This window comes from Pongo abelii, chromosome 10 (assembly GCF_028885655.2).
Source record: "Pongo abelii isolate AG06213 chromosome 10, NHGRI_mPonAbe1-v2.0_pri, whole genome shotgun sequence".
NCBI lineage: Eukaryota > Metazoa > Chordata > Mammalia > Primates > Hominidae > Pongo > Pongo abelii.
In genome coordinates, this window is record NC_071995.2 from 1,400,866 (window position 1) to 1,424,610 (window position 23,745).

At 41.7% G+C, this 23,745-nt stretch overlaps 1 protein-coding gene and 1 long non-coding RNA gene across 29 annotated transcripts in view; one reads left to right on the forward strand and one right to left on the reverse strand.

Moving 5' to 3' along the window:
* LOC129049301 (uncharacterized) overlaps nucleotides 1–13,784 on the reverse strand; it is a 117,940-nt gene extending 104,156 nt beyond the window's left edge. Inside the window, exons 1-2 of one of the 2 annotated variants that reach the window (XR_010135629.1) lie at nucleotides 13,700–13,784; nucleotides 13,443–13,549 (exon numbers count right to left, since the gene is read on the reverse strand). This is a non-coding gene — a long non-coding RNA (uncharacterized LOC129049301). The other variant, XR_010135630.1, reaches the window with a different exon arrangement.
* The window catches only part of ERC1 (ELKS/RAB6-interacting/CAST family member 1), a 511,501-nt gene that overhangs the window by 379,774 nt on the left and 107,982 nt on the right, over nucleotides 1–23,745 (forward strand). For all 27 annotated transcript variants that reach the window (XM_054527822.2, XM_063711693.1, XM_063711688.1 and 24 more), the window contains one exon: nucleotides 2,181–2,325. In XM_054527822.2, coding sequence (XP_054383797.1) covers nucleotides 2,181–2,325 — 145 coding nt within the window. The remainder of the gene's footprint in view (nucleotides 1–2,180; nucleotides 2,326–23,745) is intronic.

Consider the following 23,745-nt stretch of genomic DNA (forward strand, 5'->3'; position numbering starts at 1 on the left):
GAGTAATTTATCTGTCATTCATCTGCTGCTGCTATTTCGATCTAATTAGATAGAGTAATTTATCTGTCATTCACCTGCTGCTGCTTGCCTGCTACTAAATGTGTGATTCTGACTATTGGTGCACAGAAACGTAGCACCCTTATTGGGAAAGCATGCTGCCTCTTCCAGCTTGGTCAGTCTTTGAGCTTCCCGTAAGGGAACAGATGACCGCAGTCAACAGGAAACTGCATAGTTAGACCTTCTTGAACTCTTTCACCTTTAAGCTCATTTCACCACTTAACATATTTTTTTCAAGTGGTCAGTGGATATATTTAGACTGTCGTTATCCCTTTAGTGTTGACTGGATCCTCGTGGTATAAGTTGCCTGCCATTTCTTAGAATTACGTAGTGTGGGGACAGTGTGATGAGAATCTTCTCTCCTCTTCCAGCAGCAAAACTAGTGAAACAAATCTTTATTTCCGTGATGTAAACCGAGTATACATCTTCTATTTGTTAGTATTGCTTTCAGAGTTGAGTAGACCTACGCATCCAGAATAAAGAATATCCATTAGAATATTCAGTAGACAGATAGTCTTCCAGTCTGTGGCTAAACTAAAACTCTTCCATATGACTGCTGTTGAAGCTCAATTATCTTAACAAAAGACAGAAGCAAGGTTAAACTTGGGCAATGCATTCTCAGATTCAGCATTTCCTCAGGTCAAAAGCTCAGGCCACTTACATAGTTCCTATAAATCAAATATGTCTTCTTTCATAAAAGATGAGCTACTGAGAAATGCATTTTGGATTATGAAACTAATTGTTCACCAACTCCATTGTGATTATTTTGTAAATTTCTTACATCAGCCTCCCCACTAAATCCACCTTTTTTTTCCTTTGGACACAAACCATAAAGTAATTATTAGCTAAACCACAAGGAATCTGTAAAGTTTAAATTACTGTTTCAAAGTGTGCAGATCATTGCCAATAAAGCCACAACTGCACACTTATTTGCATTGATGACATAAAAAGAATGATTGATGTTCATAATGCACCAGGAATAGATGGCTGTGTTTCTATATCCACTTTATTAAAGTTTGCAGTTTGTGGTACGCTGTATGCATGAAAATGTCTTCAGTGTCAGTAATGCCTCAAGTGGTCTGGAAGCTACAGAATAATTATCAAAGGAATAAATGGATAAAGTATGTAAGTCACAGGATTATTCTTACAGAAAGTAACTTTGTTTACTTTTCAAATTCAACTACAACTATAGGAACTTTTTTAAAATATGAAATACTAAGTTCTTACTAATATAGTTTTTTTTTTTTAAGTTTAACAATTTTTATTTATTTATTCTTTTTGAGATAGGGTCTCACTTTGTCACCCATGCTGGAGTGCAATGGCACCATCTCAGCTCACTGCAACCCCACCTCCCAGGCTCAAGAGATCCTCCTACCTTAGCCTCCGGAGTAGTGAGTAGCTGGTACCAGAGGCATGTGCCACCGTGCCCAGCTAATTTTTGTGGGGTTTTGCCATGTTGCCCAGGCTGTTCTCAAATTCCTGGCCTCAAGTGATCCACCCACCTCAACCTCCCAAAATGCTGGGATTACAGGCGCAAGCCACCACACCTGGCCTAAATATTTTTAAACTTTATTTTATTGTAGTAAGAAGACTTACCATGGGACCTACCCTCTTAATCACTTAAGTGTACAATGTAGTATTGTTATTTATAGAGAAAATGTCATACAGCAGATTTCTAGAACTTACTCATCTTACGTGACTTAGGCTTTATGCCCACTGGTAGGAACTCCCCATTTCCCCCTCTCTCCTCTCCCTTGCAACCGCCATTCTACTCTCTGTTTGCGTGAGTTTGACTGTTGTAGATTCCTCATGTAAATGGAATCGTGCAGTATTTGTCCTTCTGTGACTGGCTTATTTCACTTAGCCTAATATAGGGAAACTTATTAAGATAGCAATGTAACAACATGATAAAGACAATTTAGAGTCACATTCACCTGAATGGGATTCCTGGCTGTATCATTTACTCCAGATGTGGACTTCGGCAAGCTGTGTACTTGGGCAAGCTGTGTACACTCTGAAAGTCTTGGTTTTATTACCCTTAAAATGGGTGTAATGATAATAGTAACTTCAAAGAATTGTTAGAAGGGGTAAATTACACTGTTGGCATTTTCTTTCTTTTGCAGGCAAGAAGCTCTTCTGGCTGCCATTAGTGAAAAAGATGCCAATATAGCTCTCTTGGAGCTTTCATCCTCTAAGAAAAAGACCCAAGAGGAAGTGGCTGCCCTGAAGCGGGAGAAGGATCGTCTGGTGCAGCAGCTTAAGCAGCAGGTATTATCAAATGCCAGGAGGAGGGTCAGTGGGGCCAGCTTTCACACCATTCTCTACACAGGTCTTGCCAGCTTGTACTTTAAGGTCTCATGTTTCATATTAGACATCTGATCATTGGAGCTAGTTAGTTTCCATCATTAGAGACTTTTTATCTCCACAAATCTGTGTCTAGGAAATGCAGAGCATTCTTGGTAAGAGGGCTGTTTTGAACAATGTCACAGGTCTTCTATGAGAATGTTTTTTAACTTTGTACAACGGATTGTAGAAATTAGTGAAATTAGCCCATTTGACATGGAAAGACTTTTTTTTAAAACATCCAGCAAGATTTCTATGACAACAGCCACTAAGGATATTTTCATGGAAAGATTTTCAGTTATTCAGGATTGGGTAAGCTCTGAAGATAAGAACAAAGGTTGGCCTTTTTCTTTTCCAGCCTAAATGCTCTCAAAATTTAATGCTTAATATTCATGTAACACCTTTTGTTTGAGAATATAAAAGCTAAAAGTTTCCCCGTTGATGATGGCCGCACAACAGCATGAATGTACCTAATGCACAAAACCCGCACAACGGCATGAATGTACCTAATGCACAAAACCCGCACAACGGCATGAATGTACCTAATGCACAAAACCCGCACAACAGCATGAATGTACCTAACGCACAAAACCCGCACAACGGCGTGAATGTACCTAACGCACAGAACCCGCACAACGGCGTGAATGTACCTAACGCACAGAACCCGCACAACGGCGTGAATGTACCTAACGCACAAAACCCGCACAACGGCGTGAACGTACCTAACGCACAGAACCCGCACAACGGCGTGAACGTACCTAACGCACAGAACCCGCACAACGGCGTGAACGTACCTAACGCACAGAACCCGCACAACGGCGTGAACGTACCTAACGCACAGAACCCGCACAACGGCGTGAACGTACCTAACGCACAGAACCCGCACAACGGCGTGAACGTACCTAACGCACAGAACCCGCACAACGGCGTGAACGTACCTAACGCACAGAACCCGCACAACGGCGTGAACGTACCTAACGCACAGAACCCGCACAACGGCGTGAACGTACCTAACGCACAGAACCCGCACAACGGCGTGAACGTACCTAACGCACAGAACCCGCACAACGGCGTGAACGTACCTAACGCACAGAACCCGCACAACGGCGTGAACGTACCTAACGCACAGAACCCGCACAACGGCGTGAACGTGCCTAACGCACAGAACCCGCACAACGGCGTGAACGTGCCTAACGCACAGAACCCGCACAACGGCGTGAACGTGCCTAACGCACAGAACCCGCACAACGGCGTGAACGTGCCTAACGCACAGAACCCGCACAACGGCGTGAACGTGCCTAACGCACAGAACCCGCACAACGGCGTGAACGTGCCTAACGCACAGAACCCGCACAACGGCGTGAACGTGCCTAACGCACAGAACCCGCACAACGGCGTGAACGTGCCTAACGCACAGAACCCGCACAACGGCGTGAACGTGCCTAACGCACAGAACCCGCACAACGGCGTGAACGTGCCTAACGCACAGAACCCGCACAACGGCGTGAACGTGCCTAACGCACAGAACCCGCACAACGGCGTGAACGTACCTAACGCACAGAACCCGCACAACGGCGTGAACGTGCCTAACGCACAGAACCCGCACAACGGCGTGAACGTGCCTAACGCACAGAACCCGCACAACGGCGTGAACGTGCCTAACGCACAGAACCCGCACAACGGCGTGAACGTGCCTAACGCACAGAACCCGCACAACGGCGTGAACGTGCCTAACGCACAGAACCCGCACAACGGCGTGAACGTGCCTAACGCACAGAACCCGCACAACGGCGTGAACGTGCCTAACGCACAGAACCCGCACAACGGCGTGAACGTGCCTAACGCACAGAACCCGCACAACGGCGTGAACGTGCCTAACGCACAGAACCCGCACAACGGCGTGAACGTGCCTAACGCACAGAACCCGCACAACGGCGTGAACGTGCCTAACGCACAGAACCCGCACAACGGCGTGAACGTGCCTAACGCACAGAACCCGCACAACGGCGTGAACGTGCCTAACGCACAGAACCCGCACAACGGCGTGAACGTGCCTAACGCACAGAACCCGCACAACGGCGTGAACGTGCCTAACGCACAGAACCCGCACAACGGCGTGAACGTGCCTAACGCACAGAACCCGCACAACGGCGTGAACGTGCCTAACGCACAGAACCCGCACAACGGCGTGAACGTGCCTAACGCACAGAACCCGCACAACGGCGTGAACGTGCCTAACGCACAGAACCCGCACAACGGCGTGAACGTGCCTAACGCACAGAACCCGCACAACGGCGTGAATGTGCCTAACGCACAGAACCCGCACAACGGCGTGAATGTGCCTAACGCACAGAACCCGCACAACGGCGTGAATGTGCCTAACGCACAGAACCCGCACAACGGCGTGAATGTGCCTAACGCACAGAACCCGCACAACGGCGTGAATGTGCCTAACGCACAGAACCCGCACAACGGCGTGAATGTGCCTAACGCACAGAACCTGCACAACATAAAATGACAGCGTTTTATGTTAGACATATTTTACCACAATAAAGAAATGGGGAAAAACATTTCCCTTGGAAGATAAGGAGAGTGCTGGATGTTTACATCGGAGCCCTGCTTGAACGGCAGTGCTCCTCGTTGAGTGCTCCTAGCTGTGCGCAGCATCCGCGTCCCAGCCCCCGTGGCTGTCTCCTGCATTCCCAGTCACGTTGTCTGTACATTTTGGCTGCCCAGGTGTGCTCTTCACCCTCAAGTAATGAGACCGAGAAAGAGTTTTTCAAGTAAAGAAATTTCTTTTCTTCTATTTTTGGAGGTCAGTCATCAATTGATGGTATTTTGGCATGTTTATATTAACAAGAATCAATATTTAAACAACTAAGTTATTTTCTCTGGATCAAATTAAAACTGCTTAGAAATAGTCTTTATATGTATTTATGTTGCACACTTTGCTGAGAAAATACCAAAAGATGTCTTTTTTTCTGCAGGATGGATAGTTGACCAGCAAAAAGTAACCCATTGCTTATTCACAAGTGAAATAAAACTTTTCCAGGGTCCTAAAATACTTTTTAGCAAGAAGAGGACATCATCTAATATTTTGACTACCTGTTATGTAAAATAGGAAGAATGTGCTTATTATTAAAGACATCCATGCAGTAGTTGAAAACTGAAATTTGGCTCATCAAAGCTGATAATAGCAAATTGGAGGATATTATTGGAGAAAGGATTTCACTGCTGTGTGAGTTTATATATTTAGCAGTATCAGTTATCTTAAGTAGTTAGGCTTGAATACATAGGCCTATGATTTAAGCAGTTCATGATTGCTTCACTTAAGACACCAAATAGAATTGAATATCTAGCCGACCAGAATACCGTACCTCATTCACAGTGGTTTTTGATTAGTGGCCTCGGAAGAACATATGTTTTCATTATGTGAAAATTAAGGAAATTGGCCAGGCGCGGTGGCTCACGCCTGTAATCCCAGCACTTTGGGAGGCCAAGGCGGGTGGATCATGAGGTCAGGAAATCGAGACCATCCTGGCCAACATGTTGAAACCCCGTCTCCACTAAAAATACAAAAATTAGCTGGATGTGGTGGTGCACGTCTGTAGTCCCAGATACTTGGGAGGCTGAGGCAGGAGAATCACTTGAGTCCAGGAGGTGGAGGTTGCAGTGAGCCAAGATCACACCACAGCACTCTAGCCTGGCAACAGAACGAGACTCCGTCTCAAAAAAAAAGAAGAAAAGAAAAAAAAGAAAATTAAGGAAATTAATTAATCTCTGAGATTATAACCTTAGAAGGAAGTAGCTAAACAATTCTCAGTCTCTTTATATCAAACCATATGCCTTGAATTTTCTGTAGCGATGTGTCCTGTATAAAGACAAAAATAATAACAGTTCTCAGGAGTCCTTCCTACAGTCGTCTCCTGCCTCCCTTTTACATTCCTGCTCTTTCAAAATGTATCTGGATGCTGTGAGCAAGAAGGAAGGAGTCTTGCCAAAGGCATTTGATTCTTTAATTCCTCCAAGAGTGTGTACTAACTTTTGGACAAGGGAGAGGCCTTTTGGAAAGAGGATATGGCATCAATGTTGTTTTAATTTAAAGCTTCTAGTCCATGAATTGCAGGAATGTGCCTCAATCTAAAGGCTATTTCCTAACAGGGAAGCAGTCAGCATTGACCAGGCTTTCCAGCAAATGGAGCTGCCACTGCCTGATAGGCTCTTGGCGTTCACATGTGATTCCTATTGTCAGAAAGGGTGAAGCAATGGGGGATATATAGATTTGGGGGTCACCTTCTAATATGGTTCCAATTTACTTATCCCCTCTAACCAACCCCCCCCCACCACCACCACCACAGGGTAACTTGTCTCCTTGAGTCATTCATGGCAAAGCAGCACTTGGAGAGGCTGCATCAGAGCAAGGGGCCAGGGCCAATGAAAAAAATAGAAACTAAGGCTGTCTAACAAACTCCAGATGTTCTGTGGTGGGTGCCAACCAGTGTGTTCAGACCTTAAGTCATGAAGAAGCCCCGCTGTGATTGTCAGGCCCCCGCACAAGATTTAATGTAAACTCAGATAGAACCCTGGAAAGCATTAATACAATCTGTTTAGTCACAACAGCTGTCACAAAATGGCCTTTCTCTCAGCATTATTTTCTTCTTTTCACCTCCAGAATTTTACAACCTCCATATTGTGTTGGTTGCTGGTGTGAAATCTGGCTCTGCCCCTGTGTGCTCTACACAGATGTGTCATAGGCAGGCTGGGCTTTTCAGGACAGGCTGGGAATTTTTTTTTTTTTTTTTTTCTGTTTTTAAGAGTCAACTATAACAGTATAAAAGTAAAGGCTACAAACTTAAACAGATTTGGTTTGAATCTAGATAATCTCGTTTACAACTACAATTTTGTAATCCTCTGCATTAGAATTAATTGTCACACCATATATTCTTTGATTCCAGTGTTTTGTGGGCATGAGGGATACAAAAGCACAGTACTTGTCTTAAAGGAACTCACAAGCTAATGCATCAAACCCTGGTTGTTCTAGACATCTGGCAGACATTCTGTATTAGTCCGCTTCCACACTGCTGTAAAGTACTACCTGAGACTGGGTAATTTAAAGACAAGAGGTTTAATTGACTCACAGATCCACATGGCTGGGGAGGCCTCAGGAAACTTACAATCATGGCAGAAGGTGAAGGGGAAGCAAGGCACATCTTACACGGTGGCAGGAGAGAGAGAGAGAGCGATCAAGCGAGGAACTGCCACACACTTTTAAACCATCAGATCTCGTGAGAACTCACTATCTTAACAGCAAAGGGGAAGTCTGCCCCCGTGATCCAATCATCTCCCACCAGGCCCCTCCCCTGACACGTGGGGATTACAATTCGAGGTGAGATTTGGGTGGGAATGCAGAGCCAAATCGTATCACGTTCTGTAGAAGGTAGTCCTGGCCTTGCCAACTTTTTCTGCTGACAGCTTTAGCAGGTCATCCAAACATTGTGTAACTTATGTACCCATTCACTTCAGATTTACCTCACAGAGTTGGTGTGAAATTAAATAAGATAGCACACCTAAAGTGCTTAGAATCCCCACTTCCATTCCCTGTCACTGATAGCCCTGCTCATGGTCAGAACCGTGCCATAGGTGACACACAGTACATTGAGGGAGGGGTAGTCTCAGTAAGCGTGGCTCTCATTCTTTTTTTTTTTTGAGATGGAGTTTTGCTCTGTTGCCCAGGCTGGAGTGCAGTGGTGCGATCTTGGCTCACTGCAACCTCCACCTCCTAGGTTGAAGCAGTTCTCTGCCTTAGCCTCCCGAGTAGCTGGGATTATGGGTGCCCGCCATCACGCCTGGCTAATTTTTTGTATTTTTAGTAGAGACGGGGTTTCACCAGCTTGGCCAGGCTGATCTTGAACTCCTGACCTCGTGATCCACCTGTGTTTGCCTCCCAAAGTGATGGGATTACAGGCGTGAGCCACCGCGCCTGGCCTGGCTCTACTTCTTGGTTATCTCTAACCACTTTATTTAAATGTGCAGACTCACACAGTGTTCAGAATTACACAACTAGCACATGGTGTTCCACTCCTCTGAGGAAGAACGTATTTCTCAGGGCAGTTAGGAAAAAGAGGTAGAGGTACTTTTTATCCTTCCTTTTTTCCACCTGTTCTTTTTAATTATATGACTCTAATGTAGAATTTTTAAAAAATAATTCTAAATTCTAATATATCTTTCTTAAATCTTACATTTTTGTCACTGAAGAACATTTAAATGCCCATCTGGCTGAAGTCCTCAACATTAGGAAAATGGTAACTCCCAAGCATACATCCCATCTCACTCGCCTTCTAGTTCTGTGATTTTCCACATTACCTCCCTTTCTAGATATCCCTGAGTAGTATCACTTTTAAGAATTCTGTGAAAATAGAGCAGTGACAATAATGGCCACCACGTACCACTTGACTGTAGTGCGCGGGGCACAGGGGCTTTATATCACCGGGTCTTCCCCGTAGCTCTGGAGAGTGTCTTCATTATTTGGGGAAGCGCTTCAGACCCAAAAAGGTTAAAATTGTGGCTAAATTTCTACGAAGAAGACTAAATGGTGGAGCCAGAATTAGAACTGATTCTTTTCTCACTGTCACCATCTTAAGTGAAGATTCCAGATGGTTGGTAATCAGATTGTATTAGAATTAGAATAATACAAACAATGCTATTTTATGTTTTTATGATACTCATTTGTTCCCTGAGAGACAGAAAAGGGGATCTATTTATACTCCAGCTCTCCCGCTCTCTGTCTGTAAAGAACCAGACACAAAAAAGAAATGGTGCGATTTGTTTCCCTTTTCACTGTTCCAGGCTGAGCATCACCTTTCTGTACACGCGGTCTTTCTCCCGTCCTCCCAGCACTACTTCCTTGAGATGACATCAGGTGATCCAGTTGGTCTCAAGAATGATCCCATATTCTTCAGTCAAGCATTTTCATAGAGTAGTTTTCTACTGTTATGTGTATTTTACTTGCTTAATCCCCCCAAGACCGCTTTATTTCCCTAATCACTAAGTTCTTGATGGGAAGAGTATTTCACCATTGCCCCAAGTACTTTCAGTAGGTATGGTATGAAAAAATACCTGAATCAAGTGAATAATATTTTGAGTAACTGTCTTTTATTAACTTCTGTCCACTCTCTAGTTAACAATTTTCAGTCTCTCTTGTGGCACTGCATGTGACACCTTGTATGATACCTTTGCTCTTACTTGTTGTCTCATCAGTAAAGCTGAGTACTTTGACATTGACTGATTAGGTCGGGAAAACCAGCCTATGCTTTGAATTGGCCGTTTGTGCGATCTAGCAGATGTTCTAGCCCACATTCACTCATCTGTGAACCCACATTTGTACATGCTTTCACACTTCCCCATCCCTGTTAGAATGCTGGTTACCATCATAACAGGATTCAGTGCTCTGTCCGCGTATCCCACTCAGAAACAATTTCTCCTATAATATAGACTCACTATCTTTTGATTCATTTATTTAGGGTTATTTTACTCCTTCGTTGTTAGTGAATAGAAAATGTATATAGGTTAATGCCTTTCTTATTTTGACTTTAACCTTTTTTCTCACATGATGTAGGGCTGGCCACTGGCCCACCTTTAAATGGCCGTATATCATCTATCTTTTCCTCCTCGTGGCATTAAAGGCTACTGTCTATTATAGAAGCTTGGTGTACTAATTATGAAGTTGTGGTTGAAAAGACACTTCATCATCATCACTCTAGCCACTTGGAACTTTCCAAATAAATCATTATTTGGACTAAAATTTCCCAGGCTTGTTTATGGTACAAAGGTGAATACCTTTTTGAAGATTCAGTAAACTCTCTTTGTTAGGAACTGTGGGTTATGACAATAATAAAATATTATCTGTTTCAGCTTTCAGTTTTGGTGGACATGTTCTTTGATCACAGCTTTTATGATCAAATCATTTTACTGGTTTGAAATGTGTCTTCTTTACCTATCTCAAAGTTTTGAGTAAAGAATATAAATATATTGTTTTGTATATGAAAAATGTGGTTTGTTCTTATTTGCTAAAATTTGGGAAGAACTGGCTTAACATTGATCTGAAGAATGTAGAGGTCAGATACTTTTTTAAAAAAATGCTCAAATTTGATTTTCAAATTCTTAGCCCAGGGCCCTGACCACTCCACCAAGTTGGAGACAATAAATAATTGATTCTTACATGTCAAACTGATTGTTGGCTCTCTGTAGTATATGTGAATTGTTTTTGAACGAAGCTAAAATCCTGTGAAGACATACTAGTAATCTAATATGAACCCAGTTAGATGAAAATCACCTTTTGGGACTTATTCTGTTCTATAAAAAAAAAATTATATGAAAAATTCTCCTAACTAGCCAAGAAAATAGACCTGTCTGTAGTCTACTTAGTGATTTAAAGCCTTTTGCTTAGAAATGAAATCCATGATGGAAGCTTGTTGCCATTAAGGATAATGGAGAACCAACCTTTAAAGCCACATACCTGATGTAGAATTTCAAGTTGCCATCATGCTGTATTGTAACGGTCAGCCAGAGAGACATGTGTCTAGTCAGTTTTATTAACTACTTTCTACAGCAGTCCTCCCTTCCTTTTCTCTGTCCTATTTTCTGAACCAACAGAGGACTAAATTTTCTTACAGAGGCAGGAAGTTAAGACTTAAAATTTAAGGAATATGAGGGTAGAGTGTACCTTGTTGACTGTTATATTATTGCATCTGAACCTTCAGATGACATCCCGAAATAAATTGCATAGTTAGGGTATTTTATACCTATGATTCCCGTTAGGGACTTCATGGTTTTGACAAATACACTATGGAAGGGAAGTACATCACAAAGAACACTACTTGCAGGTCAAATATTGACTAATTTAGGGAATATATTGTGTGATATTTTGGTCTAATTTTTCACTTTCAGTTTGTTGCTGTAATACACATAGGGAATTTTTTAAATATATGTATTTTAGATTTACGCTGTGTTTGTAAATTCCCATAAATACATAAAACGACCATGCTAAGCTGTCTTTGGGGTGGCCACACTAGTGTATTTTCCTCTCACATTTTATCATAAGCAGCAAGAAGAAACTAGGCCCACACCTTCAGCACTTTAACTGGAAATCTACTTAGCTAGATCTCTCAGTTCATTCAGTACATTCTCCACTTTCCACACAACCGTAGGTGACATCGTTGCTAAAGTTCAGGTACTGCATATCAAGGATCCCAGTAACAAGTTCCTCGCTTCCCTTTGAGATCCAGTGGCAGCCTCCTAAAAGCCCCTATTTCAGCCAATAGCCAATTCAGGGCACTTTAGGTTTGCAGTCGTCTCTCCTCAGAATCTTTCCAGGTCTTCCAGTTTCCACCCACTGCCCAGCTCCAAAGCCACACCGGTGTTTGAAGTTTTTGTCACAGTGTTACCCCATTCCCAGTTATACCCAAATCTGTTAGTTATCTATTACTGCATAAAAATTACCCTTAACTTAGTGGCTTAAAGTAATAATTATTGTCTCACACAGTGACTGAGGGTCAGGAATCTGCAAGCAGCTTAGCAGGTGGTTCTGAATCGGAGTCCTCTGCAGGGTTACTTTGGACACGAGAGCCAGCTTATCCAGAAGTGACCCAAGAGAGAGGAAGAGAGCAACCAAAATGGAATTTGCAGTGTCTTCCATAACCTAACCTCAGAAGTGACATACCATCACATCCACCTTATTCTGTTGATCACACAGACCAACCCTTATGTAGTATAGGAGGGGACAGCACAATGACGCGAGTACCTGGAGACAGAGATCCTTGCAGGCCATGTGAAGGCTGACTGCCACAGCAAGTGCATGAATAAACAAGTGTGGTCTGTCCATGCAATGAAATGCTGCTCAGCAGTAGATAGAAATGAACTACAAATACACACAACAGGTTGGATGAACCGCAAAGACACACCGAGCAAAAATGGAGACACAGAAAAGTACCTACTGTATGATTCCACCATACTATACAGTGTAAGAAAGCAGATCAGACAACAAAGCAGAACTTACTTCATCTTTTCTTCCCCTCGTCAGCTCACTTGAGAGGCCTGCATGGGGAAAGGGACAAGTTCCATTCTCTTTCACTCCTCTGCCTTCTTCATCTTGTGATGCTGCTTCTCTGGCCAACATTGTTTCCTTTGGGGCGGAGCAGCAGCCAAAAGACACAAACCTGACAGCTTTCTGTAACATCACTTGACCCACAGAAAGCTCATGCATCCTTGCCGTGCCAAATGGTGAGAAATAGGCCGCCTCGATGCTTGTTTCCATCTGCCATCTGTCTCCTTCTCAGATAAGCACAAGGCAAATCAACAAGTCTGATGGAATATGAGATGCCAGTCTCCTTGACTTGTTCTCACACTCAGTCTTTAGGAGCGGTTCTCTTTGATCCCTCTCTCTCTTAGCTAAGGCAAAGGGGACTCTCTTGTGAATGAACACATAACTCTCCATGTGACAAGTCCTTCTTCCAGCAGTAGCACTACGCTCACACCAGTCTTAGATGGATGAAGGGGCACCTGCTGAGGCAATGGACTGCTGACAGTAGTGCCTTTTCAGCCACTGGCCACTAAGCTGCCTTTATACATGTTGGTTGCTTAGCTCTTTTTTGTCACCTGCTTTGGGCCTTGGTCACCAATTCTATAACAATTGGAAAAGCCCATTCATCATACTATTAAAACTGTTTTACATTCTAAAAGATAACAATGGTAGACTAAAACTACAGAGAGCTCCTGAGTTGTTAGTGAATAAAGGGAAAATTAAATAGCAAGTGTTACAGCAGCTTAAGTGCTGCAGAAACTGTTTGTGGAAAGTAAAATGTTGTAAACATCTGTTCATCTCACTTAGTTTAAATTCTTGATAATGAGGCCAGCCTCTGAGAGCATTTATGTACCCATTTGTTTTATATATGAATCTGTCATTTATAATACCAGGTGTCTGTTTTATGACTAAGAAGACATTCCTCAAAACACATCTGTGTTAGGCACTGCCAGGGCCCCTTTACCTTGCCCTTGATGGTGCCTACTTCATACTGCATCTGCTGTGTACATGAGCATCAACCTCCCAGCTGTCCTGCGTGATATTATGTCCTTGACGGTGACTTGTTTTATCCTAGAAAATGAAAACTTTGGTTAGAATATTCAGAATTTGACAGAAGAATACAATTCCGAAAAAAAACAGAAGATAACAGTTCAGTCTATATTTAATAATTCAACGGCCCTTACTTTTTTATTTACTTATTTATTTTTAGTAAAGACTCACTCTGTTGCCCAGGCTGGAGTGCAGTGTGCAGTCATAGCTCCTGGCCTCAAGCCATCCTCCCATCTTCACCTCCCAAAGTGCTGAGATAACACACATGAGCCAGCACAACCGTCCTCAGTGGCCCCTATTGACTAGTCAAGATAAAAATGTTAATCTTTTAAAAATTATTTTACCTCCTTTCAACCCTAAATTTGTATATATTAAGTACTCAAATATATATACTTCTTCCTCTGAACCATTACGAACACTAAGATCAACTAGATTGTTCCTACTGATGGTATCCAGATTGTTTTGAAAGAACTAGATGCAAACCATTTTTCATTCACTGTCCTCACTTCTGGAATTGCCTTGCGCTTCCTCAGCTCAGTCTCCACTTTAAACTTCTCTTCAAGACTCATCATCATAGGTTGGAATTTCCTAGCCTGAAGTCACTATTTTTCCTTATCATTAGCAAAGCCATCCTGTGCTTTTTTTCATTCATATATTCATTTTCCCTTGGGCTTAAGTTGAACAAATGAGAAGAAAGGAGGAAGGGAGGGAGCAGAGAGAAAGAGAAAGAAACTTTTCACTTGGACTAGAGTTGTTAATTGTATTTATTCTTTATGTTAAGCCAGGTTATTCTTGTTGGTGTGATTATTTGTTCAAATCCAAGAATTCCCATTCTATAACCATCCCTGTCTTGTTTTCCTGTTTGTATGTATAGCATGGTACAATAGAAATAGTAACTAAGTGTCAGGAGACCTGAGGTCTAGATCCAACTCTGTTGATAAATAAGTATATATAATCTTGAACATAATAACACCATCAACAAATATCAAACACTTCACACTTTACAAAGTACTATTCAAATACTTAATAGCGCCTAACCCTAGGGCTGTATGGGCCAGGCAGATCTCATAAATAAAAGGGGTGAGTGAAGTGGAGAAAGAGAACTGTGATAAACTAGGGCCCACATGGTGTTGTCTAAAGAGGCAGCCACTTCTAATTCCAGCTCTTGTGACCGTGTAAGATGCGAGCCCTGTGTTATTCAGGCATCCATTTTTCCCTGGAGAATTCAGATTTTTATACAAATCTCTTTATGTCTAAGTGTTGGCAACTAATGTATTTTTTATTTTTATATAAATCAGGCTGCAAGGATGATTTAATTGTATTTGTTTTAACACAAATAAGGCCACAAGCTGCCTAACTTGCCTCTTTATCTTGGGCTTTATCTTCCTCATCTATAATGTTGGGTGGATAGGTCAAATGATTTTAAAGTCTAAAATTCATTATTTTCTGTATTTTGATAAATCAACATATTTACCTGTAGCTGTATCATCTGCTAAATGCTGACATTAAGAGTTTAAAAAGAAGCAATCAAAAAGCATAAGAAAACATATGTAAAGATTGTTTAACTCTGTCTATAGAAATTTGCTTTTTTTATGAAAGTGTTATTTTATTAAAAAGTATTGCATTTTGAAGATGAAAAACTCCTGGTTTTTTTTAATCCTTCAGAGAAATAGATCATATTTTGATGAATTCTGCTTGATTGGAGTTACTAAGAAGTAAAAAGTCCAGAGGCTGGGAATGTAGGGAAACCTGGATTCATCCAGGCTCCTTTCATCCATCTGTTGCGTTTTTTTGTCATCAATTCCAGATGTAGGAAAATCCCTCACAACAATTTGATAAGACTCTTCCCTTCATTTCCAGCATCAAATCTGACTTGCCTTTCGTATCATCAAACTGCTGCCTTTTATGATGCCACAGGGAATTAATTTATAAATCTTCTGTGTTTCCTGATCCCTCTTGAATTGTCTCAATGCAGATAAATCAACCTGGGTTTCCTGCCCGTATGCTGGTGCCCTCCTCTCCCTGTTTCTTCTGTGTCCGTCAGGTGGTGTGATTTATAGCTGCCTTTCCTATGCTCATTGACCTTGGTCTGAGGATCTCATTAAGCATATGTAAAACTAGAAAGATTAGTTTGAGGGTCGTTCCCTCCTCCATTAAACTTCTCTTGGTGGGAACCAGTCAGACCAATATATTCCAAAAATCTGATCCTGCTGCCTCTTTTGGTCTCTTTTGAACTAATGTAGATACTCATTAAAAGCAAATGTGAATTAGACAGGTGTGGTAGCATGCGCCTGTAATCTCAGCTACTCGGGAGGCTGAGGCAGGAGAATCACTTGAACCTGGGAGGCAGAGGCTGCAGTGAGGCAAGATCACACCACTGCACTCCAGCCTGGGTGACAAAACAAGACTCTGTCACACACACACAAAAAAAAGTGAATGTGGAATTAAATGATATTTGCATTCAAGGATAATAGGAGTGGTGTTAAACTAGAATATTAGCTGTCACTGAGTGCCATTTTCAGAAGCTGTAATTTACATGACCAAATGTACTATCACATGACTTTCTGGAAAACAGTATTCAGGCCATTAGTCATCTCAAGAAGATACTATTTAACGTCTAGGCAGCTGAGCCCTATTTTGAGTTCTTTATGTGAATTAATTCATTTAATCATCACTACAGCCCTCAGAAGTGGAGTTATCCTCATTTTACAGAGAGGGAAAGAGGTTAAGTAACTTTCCCTAAGTCACGTAGCTCATAAGTGACTGAGCCAGGATTCAGAGCAGATCATTATCACTCCAGAGCTGACACTCCTAATCACTATACCAAAATGTGTTACCATCATTACAGTATGTGCTTTTGGTAAGAGATTTCAATAGCCTCCAGCCAAATTATTAATAACCCCATTATACTCTGTTGTAATAAATAGTACTGTAATCTACCCTTATTATAAATTACAGTGAAAATATTTACATTACTATAAAGGACTGCTGCCAATTTTAAAAAATTAATTCAGAATCCTGACAGATCAAACTGTTTTCTAAATCTTCTATTTAAAAGATGTCTTCTAATTTTAACAATTACCTTATAAATAGTTGACTGGATTAATGAACAGCTACACAGCACAGGAGAGGGTAAAATGATAAGCTGATTTTTAAGCAGCTAAGTTCGAAAATCCATGTGCTAATAACCCTAAATTACCATTGGAAATAATTTTGTTATTAAAATACTATTACTGTCATATATACATAGACAAGATGTATGCAAATCTGGCTCCAAAGTATTGCACAGCATTTATTAAGATAGCTTTTAGCCACCAGCATTTTTTTTTAATTTTAAGAATCAATTAATTTGCATACTTAAGAGCTCATGGAGATGAGTGATTGGAAAGCTGTTGAAAAGTTCATAGAAAATAGTGACTGTTGAAGAAGGAACATCTATCATACCTGAAGTTCAATATTTTTCCCCCTATATTTCAAAAGTTTTATGAAATATAAGAATTTAAAGAAAGAAATTGTTGAGCTTTAATACTAAAACAGTATTTGTGGTAGTTGGTTTTCAGGGTAGAGATGCTTAAAGTTTATGGTGTTGCCAGCCTTGTTCCTGAATGGAGCATTCGGAATTGGATATGATGTTTTTCCTGGTCTTGCATAAAATTGCAACCTACTAATGTTTACATCTAAAATTATGGGTTCTCAGAAAATAATTTGGAACATGTACAGTCCAGGCCTACCTAACTTTTAACAAACTGATTCATTAGAAATATACAAAGAGATTGAATGGATATTACTGTGTTTAAATCTACATATGCACTTTACGAGCACACCCAAATTGCACACCTGAAACAAATACCAAACTGTCTCCTGAGAGCCAGATTATAAAACACACTTAGAGAAGCCTGGTTGGTTCTCAGTCATTGGCCTGAAGCCAGTGAAAGGACATAGTGCATCATATTCCCCTAGTCTACAGTGTTTAACATTTCTTAATTTCAATTTCTGCTAAATGGAAGATTCTTATAAATCAAGTTTTCTTTTCCTAACAAGTTTCCTCACAGTTACCTTCCTATCTTTTTTTTTTTTTTTTTTTTTTTGAGACGGAGTCTCACTCTGTTGCCCAGGCTGGAGTGCAGTGGCGCGATCTTGGCTCACTGCAACCTCCACCTCCCGGGTTCACGCCATTCTCCTGCCTCGGCCTCCCGAGTAGCTGGGACTACAGACGCACGCCCGGCTAATTTTTTTGTATTTTTAGTAGAGATGGGGGTTTCACCGTGTTAGCCAGGATGGTCTCGATCTCCTGACCTCGTGATCTGCCCGCTTCAGCCTCCCAAAGTGCTGGGATTACAGGCGTGAGCCACCGCGCCCGGCCCCTATCTATCTTATTATTGAGAAACAATAGCCAGGAAGAACTGAAGGAAACCTGTTTTTAAGGCTGGTTCTAGTTCAGCTAATTGCTATCTAGAGCTCTGTTTGTATTTAGACATCAAGACATCAGTCACAGCAATGTTCCCTAAGCCCGCATTGTCCTCCTGAATGGTAGATGAAATTACCAGCAACTGACTTGCAACTCTTCTAATGGCTGTGCACTGAAATAACTATTTCTCTTAATACATATTTTAACAATCTGAGAAGAGACTAAGTGGGTCTCTCACTTTTATGTCGTCTAGTAAGATGAGCCATAACTTAAATATCCTTCTTTTTATTACCATAATGATATAACTATAGGAAAAGAAAAAACATGAGCCATGATTGACAGAAATTACTCTCCTTGTCAGAGATCATTTCCTCTGTTGCTTAAAGCTTCTTGCAATGCAGCCTTTTTTTTTTTTTTTTTTTTTTTTTTTTTTTTTTTTTTTGAGACGGAGTCTTGCTCTTTCGCCCAAGCTGAAGTGCAGTGGCACGAGCTTAGCTCACTGCAACCTCCACTTCCCGGGTTCAAGCGATTCTCCTGCCTCAGCCTCCTGAGTAGCTGGGACTACAGGTGCCCGCCACCACGCCCGGCTAATTTTTGTATTTTTAGTAGAGACAGGGTTTCACCATATTGGCCAGGCTGGTCTCAAACTCCTGACCTTGTGATCCGCCCACCTCGGCCTCCCAAAGTGTTGGGATTACAGGCGTGAACCACTGCGCCCGGTCACAAAAAAAATTTTAATTGAAATGCATGCAGCCAGGCACGGTGGCTTATACCTGTAATCCCAGCACTTTGGGAGGCCAAGACAGGCGGATCACTTGAGGTCAAGAGTTCGAGACCAGCCTGGCCAACATGGTGAAACCCCGTCTCTACTAAAAATACAAAAATTAGCCAGGCGTGGTGGCAGGCACCTGTAATCCCAGCTACTCTGGAGGCTGAGGCGGGAGGATCGCTTGGACCCAGGAGGCAGAGGTTGCAGTGAGCTGAGATCGCACCACTGCACTCCATCCAGCCTGGGCAACAGAGCAAAACTTTGTCTCAAAAAAAAAAAATACATACATTAAAAAGTACACATGTCTAAGTATACATGTCAGTGAAATTTTACACACTTAGGTAACCAGCATCTATATCCAGGAAGCAGATGATTGCCAACACCCCAGCAACCAGTTCTTACACTCCCTTTTCAGGTACCATCCCCTGCCTGTTCCTGCAGGAGTAACTGCTCTACTGAATTCTGACAGTATTGATTAATTGTATCTTAAAAAATCAAAACTTAAAGATTTTATGTCAGCAGAGCAACCAGGGACCCAGAGGCAGAAGCCAACAGAGCTACCACAGGCAGAGGGCACAGCCTTGAGCCAGAGGATTGTTCTCAGACCTTGAAACCTAATGGAATTTTCTCTGCTGGATTTCAGACTTGCTTGGGGCTGATGACCCCTTTTTTTCTTCCAGTTTTTCCCTTTTGGAATGAGAATGTCTATCATATACTGGTCCCACCATTGTATTTTGGAACCTGATAACTTGTTTTCTGTTTCGCATATTGACAGATGGAGAAGATGGATCATACTTAGTCTCCCTCATACCCAATTCAGATTAATTAGATGAGGAGATTTGGGACTTTTGAGTGATGCTGTTTAGATGGAATTTTGGATTTAGAGTTGTGCCATAGTGGGTTAAGATTTTTGGGGATACTGGAATGGGGTGAACATGTTTTGTGTATGGGACAGATAAGAATTTGGTGGGACTAGAAGGCAGGCTGTGGTAGATTGAATGCCCCCCAAAACATATGCCCTCCCCAAACATATAGCCCCCCAAAAATATGTCTACATTCAGTTCCTATAACCTGTAAATGTAACCGTATTTGGATAAAGGGTCTTTGCAGATGGGATTAAATTGAGGATTTCAAGAAGAGATCATTCTTGATTATCCAGGTGGGGCCCTAACCCTAATGACAAGTCCTTGTGAGAGACAGAGAGAAGACAGATACAGAAGATAAGGTGATATAAAGGCAGAGGCAGAGATTAGACTGGGTGGCTATGAACCAAGAAATGTCCATAGTCACCGAAGCCAAAAGAGGCAAGGAAGAGATTCTCCCTTAACGTCTCCACAGGGAATGTGGCCCTGCCAACGCCGTACTTTTGGACTTGGGGCCGCTAGAACTGTGAGAGAGTAAATTTATGTTGTGTTTGTGTTGTTTGTGATCATTTCTTATGGCAGCTCCAGGAAACTAACACATGGAGTAGGTAACACAGCTTCTCGAGTCCTTCATGTATGACAAGCTTATTGCCCCTGAATGTATTAGGGTTCCCCTTTATTTGAAAGAGAAAGGTGAATACATTATCTCTGCTTAATCACTAGCATTTGTTGATATATGCAAAGAAGACATTCTTAAGACAGCCTGGGGGCAGAAGAAGTCAAATAATAATTTTGGAGAAAGGAGAATACTAAAAGACTAATAAGAGTTAGCCTCGGCCGGGCGTGGTGGCTCACGCTTGTAATCCCAGCACTTTGGGAGGCTGAGGCGGGCGGATCACAAGGTCAGGAGATCGAGACCACGGTGAAACCCCGTCTCTACTAAAAATACAAAGAATTAGCCGGGCGTGGTGGCGGGCACCTGTAGTCCTAGCTACTCGGAGAGGCTGAGGCAGGAGAATGGCGTGAACCTGGGAGGCAGAGCTTGCAGTGAGCCGAGATCACGCCACTGCACTCCAGCCTGGGCAACAGAGACTTTGTCTCAAAAAAAAGAGTTAGCCTCATGAATGAGCCAGAAAAGGAGCTCTTAGGCAGAGGGATCACAGTGGCCAGGGGTGCTGAAGCATGAAGCATCCTGAGATCAGGGAGCCATAGAAGGCTTCTTATTACCAAGTCTGCACTACTCCTGGGCGGTGACGTGAGACTCCAGAGCCAGGAGGGGACAGGTCATGGAGAGCCCTGGATTGACAATGCTGAGAGTAGCTTGGACTTGCTCCTGTAGGTGACGCCAAGCCATGGAGAGGCTTTTAGTCTCACTGATGTTTTCAGAGTTTTCTTTTATAGATAAATCAATCACTCTGGCAGCTAATGGAGGAAGTTACGGGGAGCCTGGAGTAAGAAGATGGTAAGATTAAAAACAGGGAGACTGTTTAAGAATCTATTCCAGTTTCCCAAATATGAAATGATGAGGACAAGAATACAGGGTAGTTGAGATGGAGTAATGTATTCACTAGGCCATTCTGTGTATCAAACACCACCTAATCTTAGTGCCTTAACACAGTAAACGCTTATTTCTTGGTCACACAAAGTCCACTGCAGATCTTGCCGGCTCTATGAGGAAGTTGCCCTCCATGCAGCAATTCAGTAATCCAATTCTACTTAAAATTTTCTAGTTTAGCTCTTTCAGTATGAGGCCTTCTTGGTCACTGTGGCAAAGGAACAAGTAATTGGTGGTTCCCGTGCTGTTTCTTCTATGCTGGGGCCCAGGGTCACTACCCACAGACCACTCGCCAGTCAGATGTCTGGTCTGGCCGAGTAAGTGGACGTGGTCTCCCTAATTAAAATGAGTAATCAAGAAGAAAGACCATGTATGGAAGAGTATATAACATGCTCATTTTTAGTAGAGTTGAATTCAAGGTGATTTATACCCAAATAGGTATGTCAGGAAAGCCATTGGCTAGAGATGCTCCAGGTAAAGGTGAGAGCTAGAAATGATAATTTTGGAACCATCAGAACAGAAATACTACTTAAACCCATGAAAATGGAATAGCTTGCTTAAGAAAGAATATAGGCAAGTTATACTTACTTTTTACTGTTTTCTGACATATACTAAAATATTAACACAGGCCATTCTTTTCATCTTTATAGATTATAGTTCAATGAGCATATGCCCTCTGTAAGCCTGTTGGTAATGGATTTCAGAATTGGCTCTACTGGATATGCATTGCTAGAAGTTTTTATGCAGTTCTAGGGTTTTTAAGACCTTTTTTTTCATGTCTTACATGTGTTGAAAATGCTTTAAGCATTTATGGCACAATATATCACAAGTGATTGTGATCTTATATACCCTATAGCCATTTTGCTGTTTTGATATATAAATTAATAAAGCTCTGTTCCTGGAAATGAGGATAATGCTACATGAATATTCCAAAGAGTTAACATAAATGTAGTCTTGAAAAGCACTCCCTCAAGAAAAGAATTCTGTCCAAATCCTATTAATTCCAGGGTATTTTGTCTATTTTCCTTAAGAGCACCTTACATTAAAAAATCTGTTTTGCATTCAGTCTCTAAGCAAAAATATGTAGTGCCTTTAAAGAAACAACAACAAAAAAACTCTTGAGTAGGTAATCTCTCCCATTTTAAGTTACACACTTATTTCATGAACTAATCAAACTTGTCATTAAGGCTTCATTAATTTCCTCTCCATTCATGGGGTGGGATGGTTGAATCATAGCAGGGCTGTGTGTGTCTGGAAGTGACCTTTGTATATTTGAGTGGTAAATTATACTTCAAAATACCAGTAGACATTTTATTAAAATTTTTGTTTTCTCTGGTAGATTATTTCCTTCTAATTATAGTAGTAAACTGGTATATTATGATTAGTGATTAGCTTATAACAAACATCTAAACAGGGATAAGTCAGCCTGTTTAGTGATAAACCTGTCTCTTGATATAATTAGAACTGATCACTAGCCAGTATGTCTCCATATATTTCTAGGACAGTGTAACCCACAGTGACATAAATTAAAATTTTTTAAAAATCAAAGATATAGTAAATACCAACTGTCTATTAATACTGATTAATAAATCAATACATTTAAAAAATAATAAAGTTTAATTTTTCAAATTGATAAGAGTAAAAATTACTAAATTGATATATTACTGAGTTAATAAAATTAACATTTATTATTATTAATCTAAATGGGAAGGTGAAACATGGGACAAAGAATGAATTTTTCTGAACCTCAAAACTGGAAGGAAAGTCAAAAGTACTTACCAGAACATGCATAGGATGCCCAGAGGTATTGTCAGTTCATCTCCCGGAGGTGGGGGTAGTTTAGTCACCACCAAAATAAGACTGTGGTCAAACCATGAGTTTTGGAGCATTAAATGAACCCAGTTGTGGATTCACTATGGTCAAATTACTACAAGAACTGGGACTGGAATAGGTTGCCCTGCCCTAGAAGTTTCCTAGTTGATTGAGTTGAGGTCTGATTAAATTGAGGTCACTTCCAGACACACACAGTCCCACTCTGATTCAACCATCCCACTCCAGGAATGGAGAGGAAATTAATGAAGCCTTAATGACAAGTTTGATGAGGGAGGGAGCAGCTATGTTGGCATGTCTTCTAAGAGCTGTTTCTGACTTCTGGTGCCCAGCAGTAGTCTAGCTATGGTAGCTAATCAGCTGCTGCCCAATTACCTAACCCTGTTGGCGAGATGAATGTTTCAGTTCCCTGCTGTGCCTTTAATCATAATTGTCTTTTATTCATTCAGTTTGAGGTCTTCCTGGTTCTTGGGATGTTGAGTGGTTCTCAGTTGAAACCTGGACATGTTGGATGTTATGCTATATGACTCTGGGTCTTACTTAGACTTCTGTTTTAGCTGGTTTTCTTTGACACCACTCCAGCAGGGGAAGAGTGGGGTGCCGCCTCAGTATTGCCCAGTGGAGGTAGAAGTCCAGATTCCCCACTTGGACCTGCTCACACTCAAGGGGTGGAGGCTTCTTGTTACTCCTAGGTGGAGATGGGTATTCATATCCCCACTAGGCTTCACTGATGTATCCCTGCCTGGTTGGGGTAGGAAGGCCTCCACTAACACAGTGGGGGTGAAGGAAGAG